Raw genomic sequence first — 26,727 nt, forward strand, 5'->3', positions numbered from 1 at the left:
CTTGAACTGAAACCACTGTTCACCAACTCCAGATCGTGTGAAGACCAAAGAGGGTTTGATTTTAAACTCACTTTGGGTTCTTCATTCTGGAAGGAGCAGGAAGGAGAAAGTTTTCCGATTTCGGTAAGGTACGTCCTAACTTCCGAGCCTAAATTGGATGTGACTGTCTCCGCTATATACGGATTCAGATATAGTTTTTTGAACCTCGGGTCCGTGATTGTAGCATGGCAAAGCAGGGGATTTCGTAAAAGCTTAGTGCCCCTCTCTTGAAGGCTAGTTATAAGCTTTTGGCATAACTTTTGAGCTGTACTAAGGTTTGGCTAGAGATTTTTTAAAAATCTTTCGATAATAGACACAAGGGGGATAACAAGGCTAGCAGTAATGTACTGGGAACCCGAGATCTCCTTTGTGGCCTCATCGAAAGGCGATAAAATGCTTACAATTTCAGTGATTAGTTTTATATCTGAACCAGAATTCATCCTTGGTGCTTTTTTAATCGAGGGATCTGCCAATATTGCAGCTATATATGGGGACATTAGTGTGAATATTTTAAGCATATGGTAGACAGAATTCCATCTGGTTGTAGTCACATGCAGAGAGCAGTAAACCATTACTATCAAAACCAAAATTATTATACTACTGCTCAACAGAGAGCGCTAAAACAATTCAGGTTCTATTGTCAATGAATATAATGAGAGTAGAATATAATATGCAATTATTGTATTCAATTAATGATGCAAATTTAATTTACCATTTAAAAATATAATCCTCTAAAATACCGACCAATTTTCCTCTAATACTAAACCCAAAAAATTCCCCACCCCAACCGTTTCAACTTATAAAAAATTTCCCAGACTCTTTCAAACGGGATATAAAAATAATAATATCAACATAAATATTTTACTTAAAAATAAATTGAATAATGCAATTCATCTTTTATTTTTACTACCATCAGAAAAAAAAAATTATCATGTATTACTTTTAACACGTTTGTATATTTGTATAATAGGTACATTTTAACTCATTTAATACTTCCTGTATGGGTGTATCGTTTTGAAAACGTAGGGAAATCCTTGGAGATTCGTATTCGTAATCGGTAATACGATATTTATTATATTTATAGTCAGAACATTATTTTTGGTAATCAGAAACAGCCATTCACCCATTTTCACTATCAAGAGTCAAGTGTGAAAAATAGATGATGTACCAGATCACTTCTTATGTAAATATTATGATTACAAATACCTTTTCAACGAAATATTATAATAAAACTTAATTGTTTCTGGCTGATGAGAGTTTGCACTTTCAGTTTGCTTCTGTATTTATAAAATAAAATAAAATTTGAATTATGGTTTTGTTTGGAATAATTACTTGAAAATAATAATTATGATTGGGATCCAAAATAATAACTAACCTAATCCTAATCACCGTAAAAACCTAATAACCGGTTTTTACTTTAAAAATAAAAAACCGGTTATAACCGGGACAAAAAAACAACCGATAAAACCGGTTATTGCGAAGTAAAAAAACCGGTTTTCGTTTAAAACCGGTAGGTTTTTCCCGTCCCTAATGTATATCATGTTTAAATAAAATTCATATTGGAAAATGGCAGTAAAAAGAATATAAAATACAATTTTTATTTAAAAAGCGACGATAGTTACATAATTTTAAAATTCGAACAATATTCCCGCTTGATTTAGCATTGCCGAATGAAAATTAAGGTTCCCATATGACGTCACGCGTTCGCCTTTCATGCGCAAGAACATACCGGTAGTCTGTGTATCGTGGTGCCATTACACTCTCCTCCTCCGGTCGCACAAGTTCTTCAAGACTATCTTCAGACAAGGAAAACAAAACAGAAATCACTGCCATTGAAAAAATTGATGCGATATGTTTTTTTTTAAGCAATGGAACAAACGGTTATAACATTTTCCTTACCACTACAAATAGAAATCAAAGGAAAAATTTCAAGCTTTGTAACTGAATATGAGTTAAGGAATTGCAACTTACAAAATTTAACATCAACATTTTCATATTCGTCCCAACAGACCTGCCTCATGTGCCTCTAATAGTTCATATTCGGCGATACCTTCTCCACATTACCATTATCAACAACAATACCCCTTCTATAGCAACGAATATCAGCCGGCTACTTCACAACATGACCACCATTAAGTTCTCTCTTAACATACAGTGCTCCAATTCACCTAGTGAATCTGGATCAGAACAGCTTCGTAACATGGATGGACATTGGTACGAATTATTATAAACATGTTTAAAAGACTTGAGCATACATCGATACATACTTCCGAAGAACGATTCGAAAATATCGAAAAATTTTACTCCAAGAAGTAGTAGGTGCAAAATTAAATTTTTTCCTATGGAAAACGAGGTTGGAGTGACCATTTCGAACTAGAAAAACAAAAGAACTGTTTACATGCTTTCTACTAAACACGGCAATGAAATGGTCGACAAACTCAACTGAAACCTAAGGTGGTAATAGATTACAATAAAGGCAAAGTGTCAGTAGACTTGAAGATGAAATAAAAGTTTACTACACCCCCTTAGGAAAAGCGTAGTGGTTTAAAAAAGTGGTATTTAAAATATTATACATCAATTGCAAATTATTTTTATATGTCTGTAACCAACAACCTGTTACTTACCTCGCAACCTCGATGTGTGAGATATACTGGAAAACACAACACTAGAGAATGTGATAAACCAAAGAATGCCATTCAAAATGCTTCCACTGCAGCGAAGGTCATCCAACTAATTATCGTGGATGCATAGTCGTCAGGGAACTTCAAAAAATGAAAAACCTAGCATTATCAAAAACCTAAATTAAAGCAAATAAGAAAAACCTATGCTGCCTGGACAACCGCAAAGAGAGCCCAAGGAGCCAAAAAAACTCGAGCAAACCCAAACTAATGATCAGAGCAGAAGACAATACAGTCAGGTAACTACAGGAAGAACTACTGCAAATAACACTAAAAAAAATAATCAGAATTACAGAACATTAAACATTGGCATAACACTTAACCTTAAATGAAAAATGGCTAGACACCTAAGAATTTTAGAATGGAATGCCAATGGCCGTCTGAAACATCAACAAGAATAATTGCAAACTGTTCTTAATATAGGAAAGCCATCGTATTGGCCAATGGATGAGAATAAAATCCCTGACCTGATTGACTTTTTCATAATTAAGAATATTGCCTCTAATTTCTTGAGCGTTGAGGAGGCCTGGGGTATAAATTCTTACTCTCTTCGCGCTTAGTGGCGAAATAATACGGAATTAGACCTCCCTAAACTGGTAAATGCAAGGACATATTCGCAGAACTTCAGAAATGAACTAGAAGACAGTTAATCTTTCGGTCCGTTTGAAAACTAAAAATCAGTTAGATGCAGAAGTTTAATTGCTTACCAAACAGATTCAGCAAGCAGCATGGAAAAGTACTCCAATCATCCCTATTAGGACAGAAAGAAAAAATTATCCGAAAGAAATTAGAACTCTCATTTCTGAAAAAAGAAAATTACGTCCCAAATGGCAACAAACCGGATCTCCCAAAGACAAGACAAGTTTAAACAGTGCGTCACAACATCGTGAAAGTACCACGAAAACTAGAGCTCAAATCACACAAGACAACTTAGAAAATATTCTTATACCGACCTGCTTTAAACCCACTGCCCATCCCCATCTCCATAAAGAAACTCTAAATAAATTGCTTCAGTTGTACAACCTAATCTGGTCCCGACAAGAATTTCCTTCCGAATGGAGGGAATGCATTATATTTCCCATAAAAAAAAGCAGCTCCCTTCACAATTCTATCTAGTATGCAGAAAAAAATATCCTTAACCTTATTCAATCCGGTTTTAGACCTAATCGAAGCACAACTGATAATTTAGTGATCCTGCAAACATATATAGCAAATCCTATGGCCTCCAAGCAAGACGTAATCGCAGTAATTTTTGATATAGAAAGTGCTTTCGATTCAATATATATGTTGGTTATCCTTAAAAAACTGTTACAAAATATTCTTGATAAAATCTTATATAATCGGGTAACATATGCTTTATAAACAACTTTTTAAATAATAGAAATTTCAGAATCACAGTTAACGGAGTATTATCCAACAACTATGTCACTGAAAATGGTGTACCCCAAGGCTCTACTTTGAGTTCTACCCTCTTTCTACTAGCCATCAATGATATATTTGCTTTCATATAAAATCTCCCGTTAAATTTGCACTATACGCAGACGACCTTATTGTATACTCAGGAAAATCCACAGCTACCTCATCTTTATTACAAAATTCTGTCGAGTCCCTTGCTACATAGTCCGAAAAAAACTGGCTTCAGGTTCTCTTCCAATAAATCCAAAATAATTAAATTCACCAAGAGATACATCAGCGCAGAAATACCCAAACTAACATTAAACAGAGTAAATTTAGAGTTAATTGATCATTACAAGTTTTTAGGACTAACTGTCGACAAAAAACTCACCTGGCGTCGATTTATCGATAAAATAAAAGACAACTGTTTAAGCAGAATGAATTTGTTAAAGACATTGTCCCACCAACAATGAGGTGCCGATCAAAATATATCAAGCTATAATCCGATCCAAAATTCTCCATGGTGGTGTAGTTTACTTGTCCGCATCCAATAATTTATTACAATCATTAAACTCTGTTCACAATACTCCTGTCCGAATTTACTTAGGAGCATTTCGATCCAGTCCCAGTGAAAGTCTCTATTGTGAATCTCATGAACTCCGTCATGAGATTATATGCGGAGGAGACCTTAATGCCAGAGTAGGAAAACAAGTACAAAGTAAAGTGGTAGGCATGCATGGAGAAGAAACTGCTAACAACAACGGAGAAAGACTCATAAATATATGCCAACAAATATGAGTTAAAGATTTTGAATGGTTTTTTCTCCCACAAGAACATACATAAATACACCTGGTATCAGCACACAAGAGGTCTAAAATCGATAACAGATTATTTAATAACAAGACAACAAACTAAGTTAAGCCTTTCAGTGAATTTGTCTCTCCAGAGGGACATTACCATAAGTACCCTTGAAGTATACATTCGTCATTTTTTGAGGAAAAAATTATATTACTTATTTTACTTGCTTTATTTGTCATAATTCTAAGGTTATTGTTCGTAAAAGTACCATTTTCATAATCTTTAGTAGTTTTTTGTAATGTATCTCTGAAGGGACATTGTGTCTTGGTGAATCAAAATAATACAAAACTTTATTTACGCTAGAAATATTTATTCACATAAAAATAATAAATCAAACAGTATTTTAAATGAAATTTTGAGAAACAGTTTTGTTATTTTGAGGACCGCTAACAATATCCACTAAATGTAATGCTTGCCTCTGCTTGAGAAATCGGTGTAGGCTTATGATATCTTTTATAGCGAAATTTCATAGAGGGGACTCCAATACATCCGAACTCTCGGAAACTGCAAATTGCCAATTGAGATATTTACACCAATAAACTTTTATTTATTTCTTCCAATGTGGTTTTCCAATGGGCAAATTCGTGGTATATTCATTTGAGTTGTATATAAAGTAGTCATCTTCGCCATCTTCTGCATTACTTCTTCTGGAATATATCTCATAAAAAAAACAATAGGAGGAAGTGTTTCATAAACAGAGTCTGGAATAGGTTTATACCACTCAATGTGTCTTGTTTCATATGTAACATTATTCATCCATTTGTTTTTCCACATTTCCTAAAATAAAAAAGATACCATAACTAGTAACATATATCTCAGTCAAAAGGTCCAAATCATAAAAAATACATACAATTTTTAAAAACTTCATAAAAAGCATAGCACTGATGCATTATTTATTCAAGCATAAAGTTCTTTTGTCCCTGCACAGGGACATAACAAAATAGCCCCTCTATAAACATCACACTATCTTTAAATGCAAAACTGTTCATAGGTATAGCAAAACTAACTCTTATGAACTTACATACTTACCAACTTGACAATATTATAGTTTTTATTTATCAAAAAACCAGATTTCTATGTAAGTTGTGGCCTGTTTGCGGGAAGCAAAGTAGTCGGGGCACACTTTAAACTGTTTTATTGATTTATTAGCAATAAACTACATACTAAAAACAAGTAAGAAAACTGTAAGAGTTCTTTTCGTTGTCACCTCGTCGTGTGATCGTGTTCTGACAGCCATCAGCTGCTCTCATCTCCTCTTCTTTTCTCCGTCGACGTTCCCTCACTTCAATAGCACAGTCAACCCATGTGTGGCTGGAGGTTAACTGTCAATCTGCCACAGGGCTCCCCTCCAGTGAGGAACCTGCTGGTTTCGAACGGTTATGTTGACTTGTGTTGCTCATCAGACGGTTGGCATATGCATGTTCTTCCTGCACCTGTTGGGCCGCTGGAATATATGCTGGTTTGAGTCGGTCCATGGAAATTCGCTGAGGAACATTTTGGACATCCACAGTTACAAACTTATCACTTCGTTCTAACACTCTAAACGGGCCGGTATAGGGAGGTCTAAGAGGAGGCTTCACTTTATCGGTTCGCACAAACACATGACTCGTAGTCTGTAGATCCGGATGGACAAAGGCAGTGCGGGCTGAGTGGTTGCTCGTCGGTACAGGACGCAATGCTCCTCTGGTCTCACGTAGTCGTTGGACAAAACTATGCTCGTCGGGTGTAACAGCACTAGGGACAAGCAGCTGTCCAGGGAGACTCACTGGGGTACCATACACTAACTCGGAGGCTGTACATGCAATGTCTTGTTTGAAAGTGTTTCGAAGGCTTAGCATGACCAGAGGTAGGGCTTCAACCCACGATACTGTGTCCGCGGCGATGAGAGCAGCCTTGAGCGTTCGGTGGAAACGTTCAATACATCCGTTTGATTGTGGGTGGTAGGCAGTGGTTTTAATATGTTGTACACCTAGCAATCCATTGAGCTGGCGAAACAACTGGCTCTCAAATTGCCTACCTCGGTCCGTTGTTATGGTTGCTGGCACGCCAAACCGGGATATCCATCCCTCAAGGAGCTTCTGCGCGACGACTTCGGTTGTAATCTCCGAGATAGGTATGGCCTCTGGCCATCTTGTGAAACGGTCGATGATTGTGAGCAGGTATCGAAAGTTCTGATTTGCTGGAAGTGGGCCAACGATGTCGACATGTATGTGTGCGAATCGATCGTCTGGCATTCCTAGAGGTGTCACAGGTGTAACAGTGTGACGTCCGATTTTGGCACGTTGACATTGGATGCACTCTCGTGACCACTGCTTGACTTGCGATTCATGTTATGCCACACAAAACGTTCAGCAATCATTCGTAATGTAGCAGCATGCCCTGGGTGGGACTGCGTGTGGAACTTCAGGAAAACATCTCTTTGGAACACAGTTGGCACATAAACTCGTATACGACCATCTTGGACTGAACAATAAATAGGCCGCTGGCTATCTGGTAGAACTATGCGTTGAAGTTGTAAGGAACTGGCAGGATCGTTCAGGGTCTGTTGAAGACCCTCATCTGTAGTCTGAGCTTCGGATAGCCGGTCATAGTCAATAGTAATGGGTGTTGTGATAGCGTCTACTTCAGGTCGTGAGAGACAATCGGCAACGATATTGGCTGCGCCCTGTATATGTCGAATATCGGTCGAGAATTGGCCAATAAATTCTAGTTGACGTATCTGTCGTGGAGACTGCCGCTCATGTCGCTGTTGGAAGGCAAACGTTAAAGGCTTGTGATCAGTATAAATGGTAAATGGCATACCCTCAAGAAAATGGCGGAAGTGATGTATGCCACTGAATATGGCAAGCAACTCTCGGTCATAAGTGCTGTAGTTTCGCTCCGTCTTAGAAAGCTTTCGAGAGAAGAAAGCGATGGGCTGTAGGTGTTCACCTATAAGCTGTTGCAAAACACCGCCGATGGCAGCATCTGAGGCATCAACTGACATGTTCAATTGGGCATTTGGTGCTGGAAAGACCAATTCAGTCGACGCGGCCAAGAGTTCTTTTACCTTGGTGAAAGCTGCTGCAGCTGCTGGTGTTAATGTTAGTTCTTGCTGCTTTTTCTTTTGCTGAGACAATAACTCCGTTAGTGGCATTAGCTCATTGGCAGCATTAGGTAACCAACGTCTGTAGAAATTGAACATACCCATAAATCGTCGTAGCTGTCGATAGGTCGTAGGTTGTGGAAACTTACGAATCGCGCTAACTTTAGCCGGTAATGGACGAACGCCAGTTGGGGATACCGTGGCACCCAGGAAGTTTACTTCACGTTTACAGAATTTTGATATCCTTGTTTATTTGGAGTCCATTTGCTTCCAGAATCCGAAGTACTGATGCCAGGTGTTGCTCATGCTCAGTCTCAGTCTCCGAGGCAACCAAGATATCGTCAATGTATACATACACATATGAGCATTCTCGAAAAAGGTGATCGAGGTATCTCTGGAACGTCTGGGCAGCATTTCGCAAACCGAACGGCATTCGGAGGAACTCGTACAGCCCAAAGGGGGTTATTACAGCCGTCTTTTGGACATCCTTCGGGTGGACTGGAATTTGGTAAAAAGCACGTACCAAGTCGATGCAAGAGAAAATTTTCTTACCATGTAGCTGGTTAGCAAAATCCTGGATGTGCGGTATAGGGTAGCGATCTGGTTTCGTCATGGCATTTAAACGGCGGAAGTCTCCACAGGCACGCCATCGTCCATTGGACTTCTGAACTAAGTGAAGCGGACTGGCCCAAGATGACTTTGATGGTCGGATAATGCCTGCCTGCATCAGCTCGTTGAATTCTGCTCGTGCAGCTTGAAGACGGTCTGGTGGAAGTCTTCGTGGTTTAGAGAAAACTGATGTACCTCGAGTCTCAATATAGTGCTAGACTCTTTCAGTATCCTCTGGTATAGCAACAGTTGGACGATCATAGGGATGAGCAGTGGATAAGCCTACTTCTGGCACCCTAACACGACGAGACACACAGGTAATACTGCTTGACATACTTGGACTTACTAGTCGTTTGTTTCTCATGTCTACACTAATGCCATGGTACGTCAGAAAATCGGCTCCTAGTATGGGTGTGGTGACATCTGCGACTACAAATGTCCATGTTACAGGTTGGCCTAGACCAAGGTTTAGTGTGAGCTGTTTCTGACCATATGTTTGGATGCACGATCCGGTGGCAGAATACAGGCGAACAGTGCTGGGCTGAGTCGCAGTGCAAATTTTACGTGGAAGCACACTTAGGTCTGCCCCTGTATCAATAAGAAATTGAAGTTGGAGAGCACTATCGGTAATGAAGAGGCGGCGTGGTATGTGAGGGGCTGCGGTTGCCGCCATTACTGCGCCCTTTGATCGTTTTTTGTAAAATTGCAGGGTGGTCTACATTTCTTTGCTTGTGCACCAAATCTTCGATGGTAGTAACACTGTTCGTCTGATGATGACTTGGTACTCTTGGTCATTTGGATCTGTTGCCCTCCTTCAGCTACAGTTAATCTGTTGGATAAAGCATTCACTTGGTCACTCAATGCAGCCACTGTTTTGTCTAAGGTAGAGCTTTCGGTAACTACCATGACCGGAAAACTGGAACACCGTAGGTACGTATCGGCTTTCTTAGCAAGTTCTTCTAGGTCTCCATCAAGAATAGATATAACGCTTCGAACTGAAGGTGGTAGGCGGTCCAACCAAAAATTTTTGAGAACTTGCGTACTAATGCTATCCATGGCCAAAGCTTGCATTCGATGGAGTAGTTGAGTGGGTTTTAGGTCACCCAGAGTGAGCTCCATCAACTTGTGGATCTTTTCATCTGAGCTGGTGCCATACCTGTCGAGAAGTCGAGTTTTCAGTTGTATATAGGCATTGCCAGCAGTGGGATTCTTTACTATGTCTGCTACTTCTATAAGTACTTCACTGTTTAAACTAGCAACAGTATGGTCGAATTTACAGTTGTCAGTTGTGATTTTGGCTTGTCGAAACTGCGCTTCTAGCCGGAGAAACCATAGTTCTGGTTCAGTGCGCCAAAACTCTGGCGCTTTAATGCCTACCCGTGCAATTAATGAGTGATTATCGCCTTCGCACGGTGTAATATTCATATTGTTTGGCATTGTTTGGTCGGTGTTTGTCATAGTTGTGTATAAATCGTTGTACTTACAGTTTTTTTCTCGGGGTCACCAATGTGGCCTGTTTGCGGGAAGCAAAGTAGTCGGGGCACACTTTAAACTGTTTTATTGATTTATTAGCAATAAACTACATACTAAAAACAAGTAAGAAAACTGTAAGAGTTCTTTTCGTTGTCACCTCGTCGTGTGATCGTGTTCTGACAGCCATCAGCTGCTCTCATCTCCTCTTCTTTTCTCCGTCGACGTTCCCTCACTTCAATAGCACAGTCAACCCATGTGTGGCTGGAGGTTAACTGTCAATCTGCCACAAAGTATTTATACACAAGTTTCACAGCACAGCAAATATATCCAAAACAGCTGACTAAATGTCAATCGGAAGTCGTTTCAACTCATGGTACAATGAATACACATGTGTATTCATTGTACCATGGTTTCAACTACACCCACAGGCGTACACGGTCTTTTAAATGCTTTAGAAATGTTGTCCGTTCCAAGGTACAATCAGTTTTCAGCGCTCAAAAAACACAATCCGTTCATTTAATATTATAGAAAAGTTGTCTCTGTGGAGGGGCAAATATACTACGAGAGTTCTTTTTTTAATATAAGTAGAACTGAAAGGGTTAAGAGTACAGGACGTAAAGGTGAATAGTGGAGCAGAGTGCGGCTCGGACCACTGCCTGATAATAGGAAAAATATATACACCATTCGTAGGCAGGAACCACACAGACATCAACAAAGAACACAGAGAAAAAATAGAAAGAACTACGTACACCTTAGACAACCTAGATAACGAGAGCACACAGTTACTTTACTCCTGGAGACTAACACAAAAACTACAGGAATCACACAGATCAACGACGGATGAATACGAACATACAAACAAACAAAACAACAATATAAAAACTTGAATAAAGAAGTCAAACGAGAAGTGGTTAAAAAGAAAAATAGTGCATGGTAACAAAAATGCCAATACCTAGACAACCATATAGGAGGGACAAAGAGCTCTGAAGCCTGGAGAACTATAAAAACCATGAGAACAACGACAAAAAACCAAGTCATAATAAATAGAATACCAGAGAACACATGGGTAGAGCATTTTGATAACTTATTAACAGAGAGAAGAGAAAGGTTTAAACAGACAAATGAACAAGTAGAAGTAGAATGAAAAATAGAAATATCAATAGAACAAGTGAAAGAAGCAGTTAAGAGAATGAAATTAAGAAAATCTCCAGGCCCAGGCGGAATACATCCAGAGTTGATTAGGTATAAAGAAAGACAAACAACCCGAAGAACAAGCGGGATTTAGGGCCGGACGGTCCACTATGGATAATATTTTCACATTAAAAATTGCAATGGAAAAACGAGTACAGAGTAATAGAGAAACCCATACAGCTTTAACAGATTTGGAAAAAGCATATGACAGCATAACTCTGTAGGTACTATTGTAAACCTTTGCTCCCGTGTCAATGACCAAAGATGTCGAGAAACGTTAATTCGAAATAAAAAAAACACTGCTGCACAAACATATGGTAAAACTACTGGCAAAAATCAGAAATCAACTAAAATGTAATATGCCCACAAGTAAATACCATTTTAAATAACACTTAAAGCAGAAGAAGCCAAGTAATTATTAACCGCTTGAAAATTAGCCATACTGCACTAAGAAATCCATTTTTAATTAAAAATGAGCCACCACCAATATTCATCAACTGCTCCATTCCACTGAAAATAAAATGAATCTTGCTTGACTGCATGTACTTCTCGAAATAAAAATCCCATAGAATCACAACTGACCTTAAAACCATCCTAACCAATATATTTTAACAATGTTAAATTATTTAAAAGATATACAATACAAGAGAAGTACAATAAGTTTTAATATAATAAAACTAAAATCCTTATGTATGTAATCTCACTACTAACTGCGTATTCAATTCAAGATTTATTTAACTACGTTTACAAATTTTACATTTGTTTGTAGCAAGTCAATTATATGTAGCATTTCTATTGATATAGATAAGATCCAACTTATAGTTAGCATACGAACGACCCGAAGAATGTTCTCACTGACGTGGCGGCTTCTCAATCCGTAATATTTTTTCCATTCTTATTTTATGGGTATAGAGACCCCTCTTTTGGCTCTATGGTCTTGAGGTACACAACTGTAAAAGTGTACGTATTGTCCTTTTTTTCTGTACTAACTCATTTTTTTCTTTGTCTCCGTTAGTGCAATAATGTCTAAATTAATATTTCCGACTTCTTTTAGTTATGATTTCAAATTTTCCGGATATTTTAAATTCCATGTTCTCCATATTCAAGTGTCATTTCCGTAACCGCTTTCGTCTTAAGTATGTCCTGTCTATATTTCCGAGGCAATGTTGGGGTTTTTTTAGTAGTTTTCGTTTTTCTTGTGCTGGAGAACTGGTCCAAAAATTAAACTCGCCAACCTGGAGGACCAGATTTTAGTTTTGCTAAATAAATTTCGACTGAAATTTCTACATATTTACACAAAGAAAAATCATAAAGCTTTCTCCTTTTGCTGTCCATTGAGGACATAACCACAGACCAAGGTAGGTGATTTGTGAACATAATTATTTTTGTATCCTACGCTATTCATTATACTTATCTTTGAGCTATGCAACACCTTTGACGACTTTACGTATTGTTAGTAATGTACATTTAAATTAAATTAGAAGTAAACAATATATCTATACTGTCATTGATAACTGAAAAAACAGGTTGTTTAATTTTCGAAATAATTATTTTGAACGAATTTGATAAAGAATCAGTATTGCTCAAAAAATAAATAATATTGTTGCACAGATCGTTACAGCGCAATCTCTCGATTTACCTAAAAGTGGGAATAAATTAAAATACGTGACAGTGATAAAAATAAACGCAAATATTCATTGGTTTGTTGAATACAATATTTCTTCTAATTAACGTTTCTTTATATGCATCTTAATTTGTGATTATATTTTTATACTAAATTTTTTAACATAGTTAACAGTTACTGTGCAATCTTTCCAGAATATAAGTACTGGAAGTATTGATTTTTTAAGTTATTAACCTGTCTTTTCTACCACGTGGGACTATTCTCGTTAATTTAAATGGTTAAAAACGAGCAAAATCACTCAAATGTAAGTACATTATTCAATGAAGTTCGATTTTAGTGCACGCAACCTTTTATTAGCTATAAGAAGACATACAAATACTTTTTAATCACATTAAGATTTTTTCATTTACCGGAACACGTTTTAGATACTGTTTGTTGAACACATTTTGAATGTAACATTATAAGGAATTACGTTATTCAGATTTTCAAAAATCGATAAGTTAGCATTTTATCCAAGTTAAATATTTTCATTCATTTTTTCTTCAGAATATGGGTGACCAAAATCATAATCATAATGAAATGGACATGGATCTTGAAGACGGTCTTTCTGCTGAAGACATGATTAACAAAGGAAGTGGACTTACGTACAAGTAAGTGTTCATACTTTGTCGACTTAACAAAGTTTACAATAAAATTTAAATAAACTCTTAAGTTATAAATTCTCAATATACATTCTCTAACAAATCAATAATAAATTATTAAATGAAAAATTAATATACGCACTTAAAACATTCAATAAAAATTCTACATAAAGTTTCCACTAGATTTTGGTTTAAGCCTTTTTTTGATAAAATAATTAGCATAATAAGCATACAAAGTTTTTTTATAACATTCCTGATGTCAAGGCACTCCACATGCTTAAAGTTTACTTTTATAAACACACAAATGTTTTCTTTCTTTGCTTACAATCAAATAAAACCTTTAATAAATATGAAATATGGAGTAATTAATGACATAAATTGTCCCATATACTTTTGATTGTAAGAGAAAAACTAGCTAAAACCCATTGATTTCAATTTCAAATTTATGTTTTGGCAGACTTTTATTTGTTGTGTGAGTGTGATGGCTTTACACATGAGAGATCAGAAATCATAAAATAACATCATATTTGCTCTTATTTTTTGTATTAACAACCCTACATACAACTAGAAATAGTTTTTAAACATAATTTAAGCTTAAGTATAAAGTTATTAGAAAAGTACATTCAGTGGCATATTATGTACTAATCTAGAAGTGGGCAACATAGCATCAGCAAGGCCCTTTTCTTTCAGTATATATTCCCAAAATCTACCGAATATATCTACTTTCAGCAGAATCAAATAGGCTCATCTACAGCTTCATAACTGAACATTTCTTTTTTAGGTGAACTCTTTTCTTTTTGTAAGTAGTAAGAATCACATAGCTGCTCTTTTCTATGAACTGTTAAGCTTTTGCAGTACAATTATTAAAGTCTGTTTTCTAAAATTTTTGAAATCAGTCCCGAAAATTCCCCAAATTGTCAATAGCTACCTTCAGATTTATAGCTACTCTTCCAAATCTTATTTATATTATTAATAGACCAATCAAGCTAGTTAAAAATAAGCCTTTTTCGTTACAAGTATGTATTGACGGGTTTGACAGTTGAAATGATATACTACAAAAATACAATCATCTAGGGATCCATCAGTTTTTTAGTGGAACTAGAAAAAAAGATACACTAAATGAGATATGCTAAATTAAAATAAAATATGGTTAATAAATAAAAAAGTTTTTGCAAAATGAATAACAAAATTGGATATTTTTAACCACTTAATGCTTTATCCCGTGTCTGACATGGAAGGGCTTGCCAGTAAATTTGGGACTTGCCCTTGTCTCACATGTTTGGCCATAGTACAGCACTATTCAAACGTTTTATGGCCGTTTCTGACCCATCCATGACGGATTTATTATTTATTTATTCATTTTATTATTTTCATTTTTATTTATTTAATTTTTTATTATTTTTTTAAGAATTGTAATGATTATTTTTTTGTCCTTTTCATAGTTTACATTGAGTTTTAGATGTAGCTGTACTTTAGTCTATTTTCGTTTTTGTCAGGTAGTAGATATTTTTGTATTCCATTTGCAGTTTAGTTTATTTTCATTATTCAAACGTTTTATGAACTTTCCTGATCCGTTTTTTTAAACTTTTGGAATTTTTTTTATTTATACTTTAATTGACTAAATTAAAAATACTAAAAAAATTATATATATTTTTAATAGGTACTCTCCTGTCACGAAAAATATACTTTTTTATATGCCCCATAAAAAAAATTTTTAAAAATATTTTACATGTATTATTGAATTATGAAATAAAACAATTGATCTTTTTTGACAGTAAACTTGAAATGAATGTGCATTAAGTGGTTAATATTTTTTTTATTTACATAAATAGATGTTTATTAAAATTTGTTTAAATCTACTTGAACCATGAGTATTATCATGTTTTAATTGTGTGCAAAAGATGGGCCAGACTGGTTGAATAGTTTTTGCGAAATTTAATTTGTTTATAAGATTTTTTTTAAAATGAGCCAATTTCTATGGCTGGTCCAGATAATTTGGCTGTATGGATCTGAATAATCCAGGGCATATTTTCTTCTTTAAGACGTAAACTAACAACCTATGAAAAAAAAGATTAAAAAAAAAATTATATTTATGTACACAAAATGATTTAATAATAAACATTCACAAAAACTCCATAGAATTTACTTTAAGAAATTATTTGGAAAGCTGGTTAAAAAACACAACTTTTAGAAAAAAAAGCCCCCTTGTTTTAATCACTCTTATGTTAATTAACAACATTAATAAAGTTATTTTAATAATTCAATGATATTTATGAGATAAAAAAAAACTGTATTTTAATGAAACTTTATTGGGTGTTCACTGCACAAGTGAACCAATGAAGAAACCGCCCCTGATAATAACATTTAGCGTATTTTCATTGCCAAATTATCCAAAACTAAGCAGCTAATGACTACGGAACATACAAATCTTTTCTTAAGTCACCTTTTTATTGTCATTTATTATTTATTTATTTAAAATGTAATTATATTAAATAAATGTTATTTATAAACATTATTAAATTGTTATTTAAAATTTTTTTTGCATATACTCTTATTAAATTAGAACAAATCAGTTGTTTGGTATTAAAGAAATTATTTTTAGAAAAAAAATTGTATAAAAATATATTATTAGGTAAATTATAAGAAATTATAACTTAAATATCATATATGTGTTTTCAAAACTTTATAGCGGGCGCGGAAGTCCAAAGTTATTGTTAAAAACTCTTCGGGATCTTATAAAATGGAGTTTTAGGTTTAATATGATAGTTGCTAAGCATAAAACATTAATTTTTCACTGAGTTATCGAGCCTTGAAAATGGCTATCTTCGCGCGTTTTTTTTCTAATCTTATTAATTATCAAAGAAAATCAAGTTTTTAAACATTGCAAATATTTACTTTTCAGCGACTTTATAATCCTTCCTGGATATATAGACTTCCCCCCATCAGAGGTGGTAAGTTAGATATACTTCCTACTGCTATTTTATTGTAGATTAATAGTATGATTATGATTTTAATTACACAAATTTTAAGTTCTTGTATTTAATTATATATATATATATATATATATATATATATATATATATATATATATATATATATATATATATATATATATATATATATCGAGAAAAGGAGTACGACCGTCAATCCAATATAAATTAAGGTACACTCAGAAGAGTGGTGGGTTTTTCGGTCAAAAGGTGGAGAAAAAAGACAAAGTTAATGGCTACTTCATCTATTTAGTGAAGACGTTTCGCTTTCTTAATCAGAAAGCATCATCAGTTCATCTAAAAAGAACAATATGAAAAAACCACACAAGCATGGAAAAGTTGTTACATGTGTTACCTTAAAAAGATATGTAGCAGTCAGTGATATTAAGGTTGTAAAGACACTTAAGTAAATGGACATTATACGATTACGATGTATAAACAATAAATTGAACTAAATAAGTTAACAATTTGTTCAAACTAAGCACAGCAAAAAGAACATGTGGTTTTGTTTTTTTATATAAAAATGTATAAGTAAAAAAACATTGAAAAAGAGAATGAAGAACTAAGAAAATCATAGATGCACTTCCAACAATACAGCAATAGTTATGATTTAATTTTAACTTTAGGTAGCATTATTATATTAATGAATATTGAAATTGAATAATTTAATGTATAATGAAATTACCACTCCTGGCTTCTTGAATGCTGCCAGTAAAATGGTGTTTTTAAAAGACAGTAAAACCTTGAGGTCATTAATTATGACAGAAACGTCTTCAATAAATAGATGAAGTAGCCATCAACTTTGTCTTTTTTCTCTACCTTTTGACCGAAAAAACCCACCACTCTTCTGAGTGATCCTTAATATATATATATATATATATATATATATATATATATATATGTATATGTAGATATATATATATATATATATATATATATATATATATATATATATATATATATATATATATATATATATATATATACAGTAGGCTCCCTCTATAACGAGAACTGAAATGGCAGACTAATTACGTCCTTATAAGCCGATCTCGTTATATCAGACAGCAATAATACTGTGCATACAAATGAATATGTAGTTTTCTAAAACATTAACTTCCTATAGTGAAGCCATTCGGAGTAATATAAGATGCTAAATATTGTTTGAATGGCGTTTTTGAAAAAAAATTGTTTACTTTTATTGTCAATGAAATACATTAAAACCAAAAAGATTTGTTTACTTTTATTGTCAATGATATAATATGTTAAAACAAAAAATCTGTACTTACATTTTTTTCCAACTACATAATGTATAAAGCGTATTTTCAAGGATTACACAAACTATTGCTTCTGCAATTGGAAGAATTCTGTCATTTCTGACTGCTTTAGATTGTCCAGTATCTTTCTATCTATCATATTTTCTAAAGACGTGAAACAGTTGTATGCTTCTTCATTTGCGTTTTGTCTTTGGATAAAGTTTCTTACAACGTTTAAATCACTTTAGACATCTTGTCTATTAGTACCTTCTTGCGTAGATTCACTGAGATTGTCTTCTCCATCTTAATCACTTTCGTCACTGACGATAAGGCGCTCCGCCGGCGGATTTATTACTTGCGTGATAATTTCACTATCCGTCGGAAGATCACAAACAATGACCTCATCATCAATGGCAATGAATTCAGCAAACTCGTCATCATTGTTCAGTTGGGTTAGTTCTTGACCCTGCTGTTGTAACCTCAACCACTCTGCTACAGGATATTCATCTTCTTCGTTTTCTACCTCAGTCTCTGTCCACCTTGCATGACCGAAACATTTTCTGATGGTTCTTTTATCTATGAGTGTCCATGCTTTGTGGATGAAATTAATGGCATCTAATAAAGTAACAGGGGATTCACTATGGTTTTCCACATTATTCAGGATCCGCTTAAGCAAAAAGTTTTCTGTAGCGAACTTTAAGGGACCTTATGATGCCCTGATCCATCGGTTGTAGAACATTATGTGCAATTTGGGGGTAAAAAAGAAGTTCAATGTTTTTTAAACCGTTAACTTTTGGATGGGCTGTACAATTGTCAACAATTAAAAGAATCTTTCGATGTCCCAACTCTCTGTACCACTTCAAAAGTTCTCCACTAAAAATTTTTGCTGTCATTCACCATTTTTTATTAAATTTATATGGGACAGGAAGCTGATTCACACCTCTGAAATATCGTGGTTTTTGAGATTTCCCGTGACGACTAACTTCCTTTTTTCGGAACCGGACATGTTGGCCCAAACGAGTACAGTTACCCTTTCTTCTGAAAACTTGTCACCCATATAACGTTCATTTTTGAATTGAGGGTCTTATCTGGAGTAAGTTTAAAAAAAAGTCCCACCTCGTCGGCATTGAAAACATTATTGTCACTGTTTCTTGTCTTATTGTAGGCCATGACTTCAGCCAGTTGTCGGTGACTTCTTTGGAAACACCCTTCGCTTCACCGCAAATTTTTTCACACGTAATTTCGTGCCTGTCCTTAAAACGGCTCACCCACCCACTCGATGCTTTAAAATTCTCGTCACCACCTACCGCCTGCGAGAATTGTGTCGCTTTTTCTTGAAGCAGTGGCCCACTTATTGGAACATTCGCAGCCCTGTTTATGGTAAACCATTTGACCATTGCAGTATCAAGTTCTTTATTAGTTGCGGCACGTAGTTTTGTCGATTTACCGAAAAAAGACGAACCTGCTTCGAAAATCTTGTGTTTATTTTTGAGCATGGTAGATAAAGTGGAACTTGAAATTCCTGTTTCACGACAAACTTCTGCTTTCTTCTTACCGTTCTCAACGTCTTTAAGGATGTTAATTTTTTCTTCTAAAGTAAGTGCTTTTCTTTTAGGAGTCATAGTGTGTAATCTATGTGACTATGTAATATACAACACAACTTTCAAGACGCGAAAGCACAATCAGGAAACAAACGATAAACATCTACGACAAAAACAACTGTGAAATGAAATCCTGGTGAAGTTTGTTTCATTTGTCATGTTTTTAAGCCTGTTTACTTAGTTTATTAGGCGCGAATGGTCAAACCCCTACACTGACACTTGTGAATCATAAATTGTAATTTCTGACAACACAATATCGGTCGGTAGATTAAACAGAAGTTTATTGCGGGGGCAGTTAAAAAGGGCATTTATTTATAGCCACGGCCGGGCCAAAAACGTAAAAAACACGTTTTTCGATCTTATTTTCTCTAGTTATAACCAAATTTGCCTCGATATGCAGGGGTGTGAAACCTCATAATAACCGTGTTCGTTATATAGGGAGTATACTGTATATATATATATATATATATATATATATATATATATATATATATATATATATATATTATATTATATTATATTACACATAACCGTATATTTGAAAAATAAAACATATTTTACTCACATTTAAACGTAATTTATAAAAATATTGCAAAACAGTATTAAGGGTATCAGCATTAATTAAATTAATTTCAGTTTTAAATCTCTCTTTAAGTTCATCACTACTATTAGGTCTGTTAACGTAAACTTTAGACTTAAGATATCCACATAAGAAAAAATCTAGTGGGGACAGATCAAGAGATCTAGCTGATCACCCAAAAATTAGGAAAAACAATATTTAGGTATTCACGTGCATATGCGTAATGCGGTGGTGCTCCATCTGGCTGATACCATAGCGAATTGTCCGGTAGCTGAGGTTTTTGATGATTTGGGTATAGAGCCGCAGGTATAGAGCAGAATTTAATTACCAACTGTTCACGCCTACACGTTAACTATCTGTAGATACTGAGTGTGCCCTTCTACCGCCCAGCGAGGGTTCTCTTGTGCCCAGTACCTACTATTCTGCCTATTTACTTTACCTGTTGAAGGCGGCCTCATCTGAGAAAACACATTCTCGTAGGAATTGCGGATCATGAATACATCAATCCATCATTAATTCACAAAATTCTTAAAATTAAGTTCATGAAACATTTGCACTTTACATGGGTGCCACTTATTCTCTTGTAGAGAGACGTTTGACATATCGATTGCTTCATTGCAGTTTGAAAGCTAGGTTTATGAGAATTTTCTTCTACTGATAATATTAAATACAATTGTTGACCTTGCGTAAGTCGTGGACGACCTTTCGAACATTTATTACCGACATTGCCAAAATTTCTAAATTTATAAACGTATTTTAATTTGTAACAAAAAAACAAAATTTGTTTAATTTACTACTGTTTGTATCTTGAGAACGATTTCCGAAGTGGAAATTGAAACGTCAATAAACGTATTTTAACCTTTAATTGTGGCTTATTCCCATTTAAATAGTAATTAAGTGAAAAACTGCAAAAATCACTGATTTCACGTAAAAATCTTGTACAGATATTTGAAGGTTCTGAAAGGTGTATGAAGTGTAGCTAATCAAAAATTTGTATTTTTTCAAAAGTGAAAAAAAAAAATGTGCCTATAAAATGTTTTTTATACATTTTAGAGTAAAATGGTTCAGATAAAAGTTGTAAATCATAAAACGTTATGTAATTGGGGGTATCTAAATTAAAACACATAAACAATTGACCGAGATAATTGCAAAAACCACTATTTTTGCAATAATTTATGAATGTTAATAACTTTGTTTTTTGCATAACGACATGTAATATAGCTACTTGAAATTATGGCAATTAATGAGTTGTTAAAGTGTGCTAAATATCAACCAGATGGAAGAAATAGTTTATAAGCTATTCAATTTGTTTATACCCGAGAGCGATTATTTAAACAACTGAGGTTAAAGAGGTCGCCCAGACGAAAAGTTGTTCAAATTGTTTTAAACAGTTTTTTTTTGTAACAATCTTGTAACAATCTGAACAATTAAAATTAAATAAGACCAAAATACTTATAGAGCGCTAAAATTATAGTTTCCGCTATGTTGGGAGAAAATTTTTTAAAAGAATTGGATGTTATATCGTTATCCAACAGTTTACAGTACAGTGAAGAATAGAATTATGGATATGTGAGGACATGTTAAAGAGCAATTGGTTTGGAATGTTAAAGCGAGCAGATTTCATGCTTTGCAATTAGATGAGAGCACAGATATTAGCAATGGCGCTAATTTGCTTGCATTTGTTCGATACGTATACAACGACGGCGTAATTGAGTATTTTCTGTTCTGTAGGCCTTTGCCTGTAGGCTTTTGCCTGAAGCAATATTTGAAGTATTGAACGACTTTATGTCCATTCACGAAATATCGTGGGATAAATGTGTGGCAGTTAGTACGTATGGTGCTCGGACTATGACTTGTACACGAACAGGACTTAAGACGCGCGTGACCTTTTCAACGCAGATGTTTCAGATATCATCGGCTTGACAACGATACAGGAAAATCAATTAATAGAAATATCATTTGCTTCAGCTTTAAAACGTCATTTCAAAGAATCTTCCTTATCAAGTTTTTGGGTGAATATAAAAACAGTTTATAAAGAAATATCAGACGAAGCACTGAATACTGAAAGCACATTTACTGCTTTTCTCTTCCACATACATCTGTGACAAGAGATTTTCTGCTCTTGTATATGTCAAAAACAAATGCAGAAACAAACTACAATTAGAATCCGATTTGAGATTACAACTAAGTAAAAAATGTCAACCCCAATAACAAATTTAGTAGCCAAAAAGCAGCACCAACCTTCACATTATTACAATATTTTTAATTTTAATAAAAATGTTTTTTTCAGTACTTTAATAAATTGTTCTAAATTTATACCTGTGCTCTATATTAAAGGGGTCATTAAAATTGTGCTTGATTTTCTAAGGGTCCGCGTACTGAAAAAGGTTAAGAAACGCTGCTCTCGGCCAATTGTCTGCCATGATTTACTTCCCTGTCTGGTTTGTCCGCCTTTTGACGTTGTGTCATCCGACGTTGACCATTTTTTACCTGTATCCTAGGCAGTAGTCTTTACAGGGTGCTATCATCCAGACTAAATGAACCCTGTGTTTTTAGAGATGTGTTTCTCCTCTATCCCACTTCTTTTTCCATCTTATTTCCGGTCTTAGGACCGGCTGTGTTGGGTGTAGAGCTACTTAGTTCACTCCACAATTAACGAAGGCAGAGCTTTTGTATCTACCAGTGGAATTTGTGAGTATTTCTTGTTTTTAGATGTAAATTGTTTTAACTTTAGGTTATATTAAAGTTATCATGTTTCGTCCATATCTGATGTTGTCTTCTGTTGGGCTTTGTTCGACTTTGTTCGTAAAATCGTCTAAACGCATCTTGTTATAGTGAAAATTCTTTAATTAGACATTTGCTAGGTAGATACTTTTAAAATGTGGCGTCCTTGGGTGAATAATAATTCCGAGCATGAGGTTGAAGGACCAATAGAAGAAGATTCTTATCAATTAGAAGATTTACAGGGCGACTATGTCGAACGCAAGCGAAATATTGAATATCTATCTAACGATGCCAAAGTTATAGTGAAAAATGTGTACGAGGAACTGTGCTCTGAACTTACTAAATTTGAGGCCCTTAAAGAAACTGTTTTTTTTTTAACAAAAGTGCCAAAATCAACCTTGCCATTATAGGAGGAACATCTACATCAAGAAAAAAGATAGTGGCAAGTTCCGAAAAATAGAAATCCTCTTGATTCAATCTATAAGTACAACAATATACGAAATGTATGCAGTCAACACTTTTCCCGCGATTGAAACTCGACAAGAACTAATTCGAAAAGATATCGTTTCTTGTTCCACAACGACACTTCGCGTTTACTAAAAGCTAATAATTTATTTAAATAAAACTAGTATATTCGAAATGTAATGGAGTATAGAAAAATTAAATGACACATTGTATGTTTAGATGAAACATACGATGGTACGATACGCATGACAACGTAAAAGAGGCTGGATATTTCAGTTGCATTACCATTCCATAAAGGTAAAATAATTCATATTTTATACTGCGGTGGAGAAAACGGATGGATCAACGACGTACTCTTGGTATCTGCCAAAAAAAAATTAAAGATGCGCCATTGGACTACCACGATGATATGGACAGTGGTGTTTTTGAGTCTTGGTTTGAGAAACTTTACTCCCAAAATTGCGCAGAAACAGCGTAGTTATCATGGACAACGCTTCGTACCATTCCAGATTAATTTAAAAAATACCGAATTCTACTTGGAACAAATCCCAAATCCAAAAATTTGGATATGAGGCAGATTTGTATTTTGAAGAGACATATACGAAAAATCAATTATTAGAAACTAGCAGCATACCGTGCTTAGACTATCTCCTTATTTTTGTATATTAAATACAATATAATTAATATGGACACAATTAAAAGGAAATATAAGAAGAAAAAATGTGGCTCCTAAAGTTTCATCGGCTGTTCTCCAATTAATTGCAGAAGTAAAAAAAAATTACAGCGAAAAATCGGGAAAATTTCATTGAACACGTAATGGGGGTGGAAAACGAATACGCTAAATATTTGCCAATATTAACTAATTTAATTATAACTGTAGACAACTTCTTCAAGTGCCATCTCCGCGGCGGAGGTCGGCAATCATCATAGCTATTCGGACATTATTTGACATCTATATATGACTTTGCAATCATTAGAACTGAAGAAGTGCAGATATACTGCACGAAACGTTTTCTATTAAAAGATTGAAATAGTTTTTTCATTTTTTATTTCTCCTTGACCGATATCCTCATTTCAGTGAGATTTTAATCTCACTCACATTGTATATTTAAATTTTTCAGTATATATATATATATATATATATATATATATATATATATATATATATATATATATATATATATATAGTGAAATAAAACATTTTTATTATTAATGCACACTTCAGTGAACTTTTTTATAGTATAACTACTCTTTATAGGACATTTCAAGCCGCCTTACCAAAAAAATTACCCTCAAAGCACCATTTGTGTCTTCGCCGATGGACACAGTGACTGAAGCTGACATGGCAATTGCAATGGCTGTAAGTAAAATCTCTAATATCCATCCATTATTAGTATCAACCCACAGTTTCAAAAATTAAATTAAATCACCTTTAAAATAAGTAGTCTATTGTATATACAGGGTGTTTCAAAAAAAGGTAACACCGTCTCCAGAATAAGTAAAAAACTGAAAAATAATTGGGGTTTGCTTAGTAAACAATTTGTAACGCTATCCGTTATCAAGATAAAGGGTGTTGAAAAAAAATTATACATTTTTTACGATTTTGCCTAAACTACTACTCCGGGATCGCGGGCCCATTGTCACCCCTTGCGTAAACTGTCAAGCTTGAACAAATAATATTGGAAGGTATTAAAACAATGGGCTAAAATCATTTTAGAATATATCTCGATAAGGAGGAATATTTTATTTAGGTGTTTTAGGTTAAATCTTCGTATTTTGTGCTAAGGTTTTTCCTGTTATTATATGGACACCTTAATGAAACACCCTGTATAAATCAGCATTATGGCATCGCAGGGCTATTCCTTTTTAAAAAAATTTCCATTACGTTTTGTTCACAGCTGTGTTTTTCAATCTTTTGATATTTAATTTTCCTAGATCTCCTCCGTAACAGACTTTCTTCTGGGTATTCCACTTTCTATTCCAATTTTCTTTGGTGCTCTCGTTTGGTATCAGGAACGGTCTTTTCGTCTCCGAAAATCCGACTAATGGCCACCAAGTGCCTATCCGTTTCGGATGTTTACAACCATCATGACAATCTGTATTTTGCACGCTGCTACACTGAAAAGATCTGCAGTTGTTGTGTTGAACCACAGCCGTAGATTTTTCAGCCAGGAAATTCTTCGCCTTCCTGATCCTCGTTTTCCTTAAAGTTTTCCCTGTAAAATTAATTTCCGCTGTTTCTCATGTTGTGACCGAGGTATTCGATTTGGCTGTTTTTATCGTAGTTAAGAGCTCTTTTTCTTTTTGTATTCTTGATATCCCATTCTGTGTAGGTTTTACAGTTTCTGGTGTGACTTCGCTGTTTCCACTACTTTCCATTCTTCTCTCTCTTTGATTGTCCTTTCTATATTTCTAATTTCCATACTTAAAGTCTTCTGCTTAAGTCTACTTAAGTCTTCTCCACTTGTTATCTCCATCTCAGTTTAGGTCTACCTCTGGTTCTTTTACCTGGTGGTATCCATTCCGTTATAACTCTTAACGGATTGCTCTTCTCTCTTCTCATTATGTGTCCATACCATCTAATTCTTTATGATTTTATTGCTCTAACTATGTTCTTTTGACCCATCCACTCTTGTATCCTCTTCGTTTTCCCTCTTTGGTCCCAGTATTTTTTGATAATCTTTCTCTCTCAAAAACTTTCAATTGCTCTTCTTCTCTTGCTGTTAATGTAAATGTTTTTGCAGCATATACAACTATTGGTCTTATGGTCGTTTTGTAGATTTTCATTTTTGTGTTTCGGCTTATTTTCTTGTCTCTAAACATTTTTTTATTTCTTTAAAACGCTGCATTTCCCGCTGTGTGCATCTATTGTCAGTTCTGTCATTTATGTCGTCTTTTTCTTGCTTATGTTCATGTATTTTGTTTTATTTCCATTTATTTCCAGTTCTCTCAGTTTGGCCTCGTTTTCTATTTCTTGTAAGGTTTTTTTTAATGCCCTTTTATCTGTTGCTACTATGGTTATATCGTCCGCCTATCCTATTATTTGTACTGCATTCTTATTTACTCCATTTACTGTTACTCCATTTTTTATTCATATTATTTCTGTTCTTTCTCTTCCGGTGTCTATTGTTGCTTGGGAATCTCGCATTGTCAATTCTATCATTCTTATTGACAATCTCCTATGCTTTGTTCTATATATATTTTTTAGTCTGTCTCTAATTATATCTGTCATTACTTTATATGTTACATTCAGTAAATTGGTTGCTCGGTAGTTTTCGCATATTCTATTCCAAATTTATGTCTCTTCTTAGATATCATCTTAATGTTTAGTGAAAGTTCATAGTTTCTCTTCATATTCGCAAAAGGGTCTCCTTGTTTTGGGATTGTCACTATAATTCCTTTCTTCCATTCTTCGGGCATTAATTGTTTGCTCCATATATTCTGTATTAGTTCATAAATCTTTTTGTATAGTGCCTCCCCACCGTATTTGATAAGTTCTGCACATTATCCGCCTTCTCCCG

At 34.6% G+C, this 26,727-nt stretch overlaps 2 protein-coding genes across 2 annotated transcripts in view; one reads left to right on the plus strand and one right to left on the minus strand.

The window, feature by feature from the left end:
* Positions 1–9,336: 9,336 nt before the first annotated feature.
* On the minus strand, positions 9,337–10,122 carry LOC140451644 (uncharacterized). The gene has a single exon (XM_072545487.1). It carries the CDS (start codon positions 10,120–10,122, stop codon positions 9,337–9,339), a length of 786 nt encoding a protein of 261 aa, XP_072401588.1.
* Positions 10,123–12,836: 2,714 nt separating this feature from the next.
* The window catches only part of ras (Inosine-5'-monophosphate dehydrogenase ras), a 62,205-nt gene continuing 48,314 nt past the window's right edge, over positions 12,837–26,727 (plus strand). The window contains exons 1-4 of the mRNA XM_072545855.1: positions 12,837–13,256; positions 13,499–13,602; positions 16,496–16,544; positions 24,465–24,566. Coding sequence (XP_072401956.1) covers positions 13,227–13,256; positions 13,499–13,602; positions 16,496–16,544; positions 24,465–24,566 — 285 coding nt within the window. The 5' untranslated portion in view covers positions 12,837–13,226. The remainder of the gene's footprint in view (positions 13,257–13,498; positions 13,603–16,495; positions 16,545–24,464; positions 24,567–26,727) is intronic.

This window comes from Diabrotica undecimpunctata, chromosome 10 (assembly GCF_040954645.1).
Source record: "Diabrotica undecimpunctata isolate CICGRU chromosome 10, icDiaUnde3, whole genome shotgun sequence".
Classification (NCBI taxonomy): Eukaryota; Metazoa; Arthropoda; class Insecta; order Coleoptera; family Chrysomelidae; genus Diabrotica; species Diabrotica undecimpunctata.

Excerpts from the sequence above, each read along its gene's own strand:
- LOC140451644 (XM_072545487.1), bottom strand. The coding sequence starts at position 10,122 with ATGACAAACACCGACCAAACAATGCCAAACAATATGAATATTACACCG.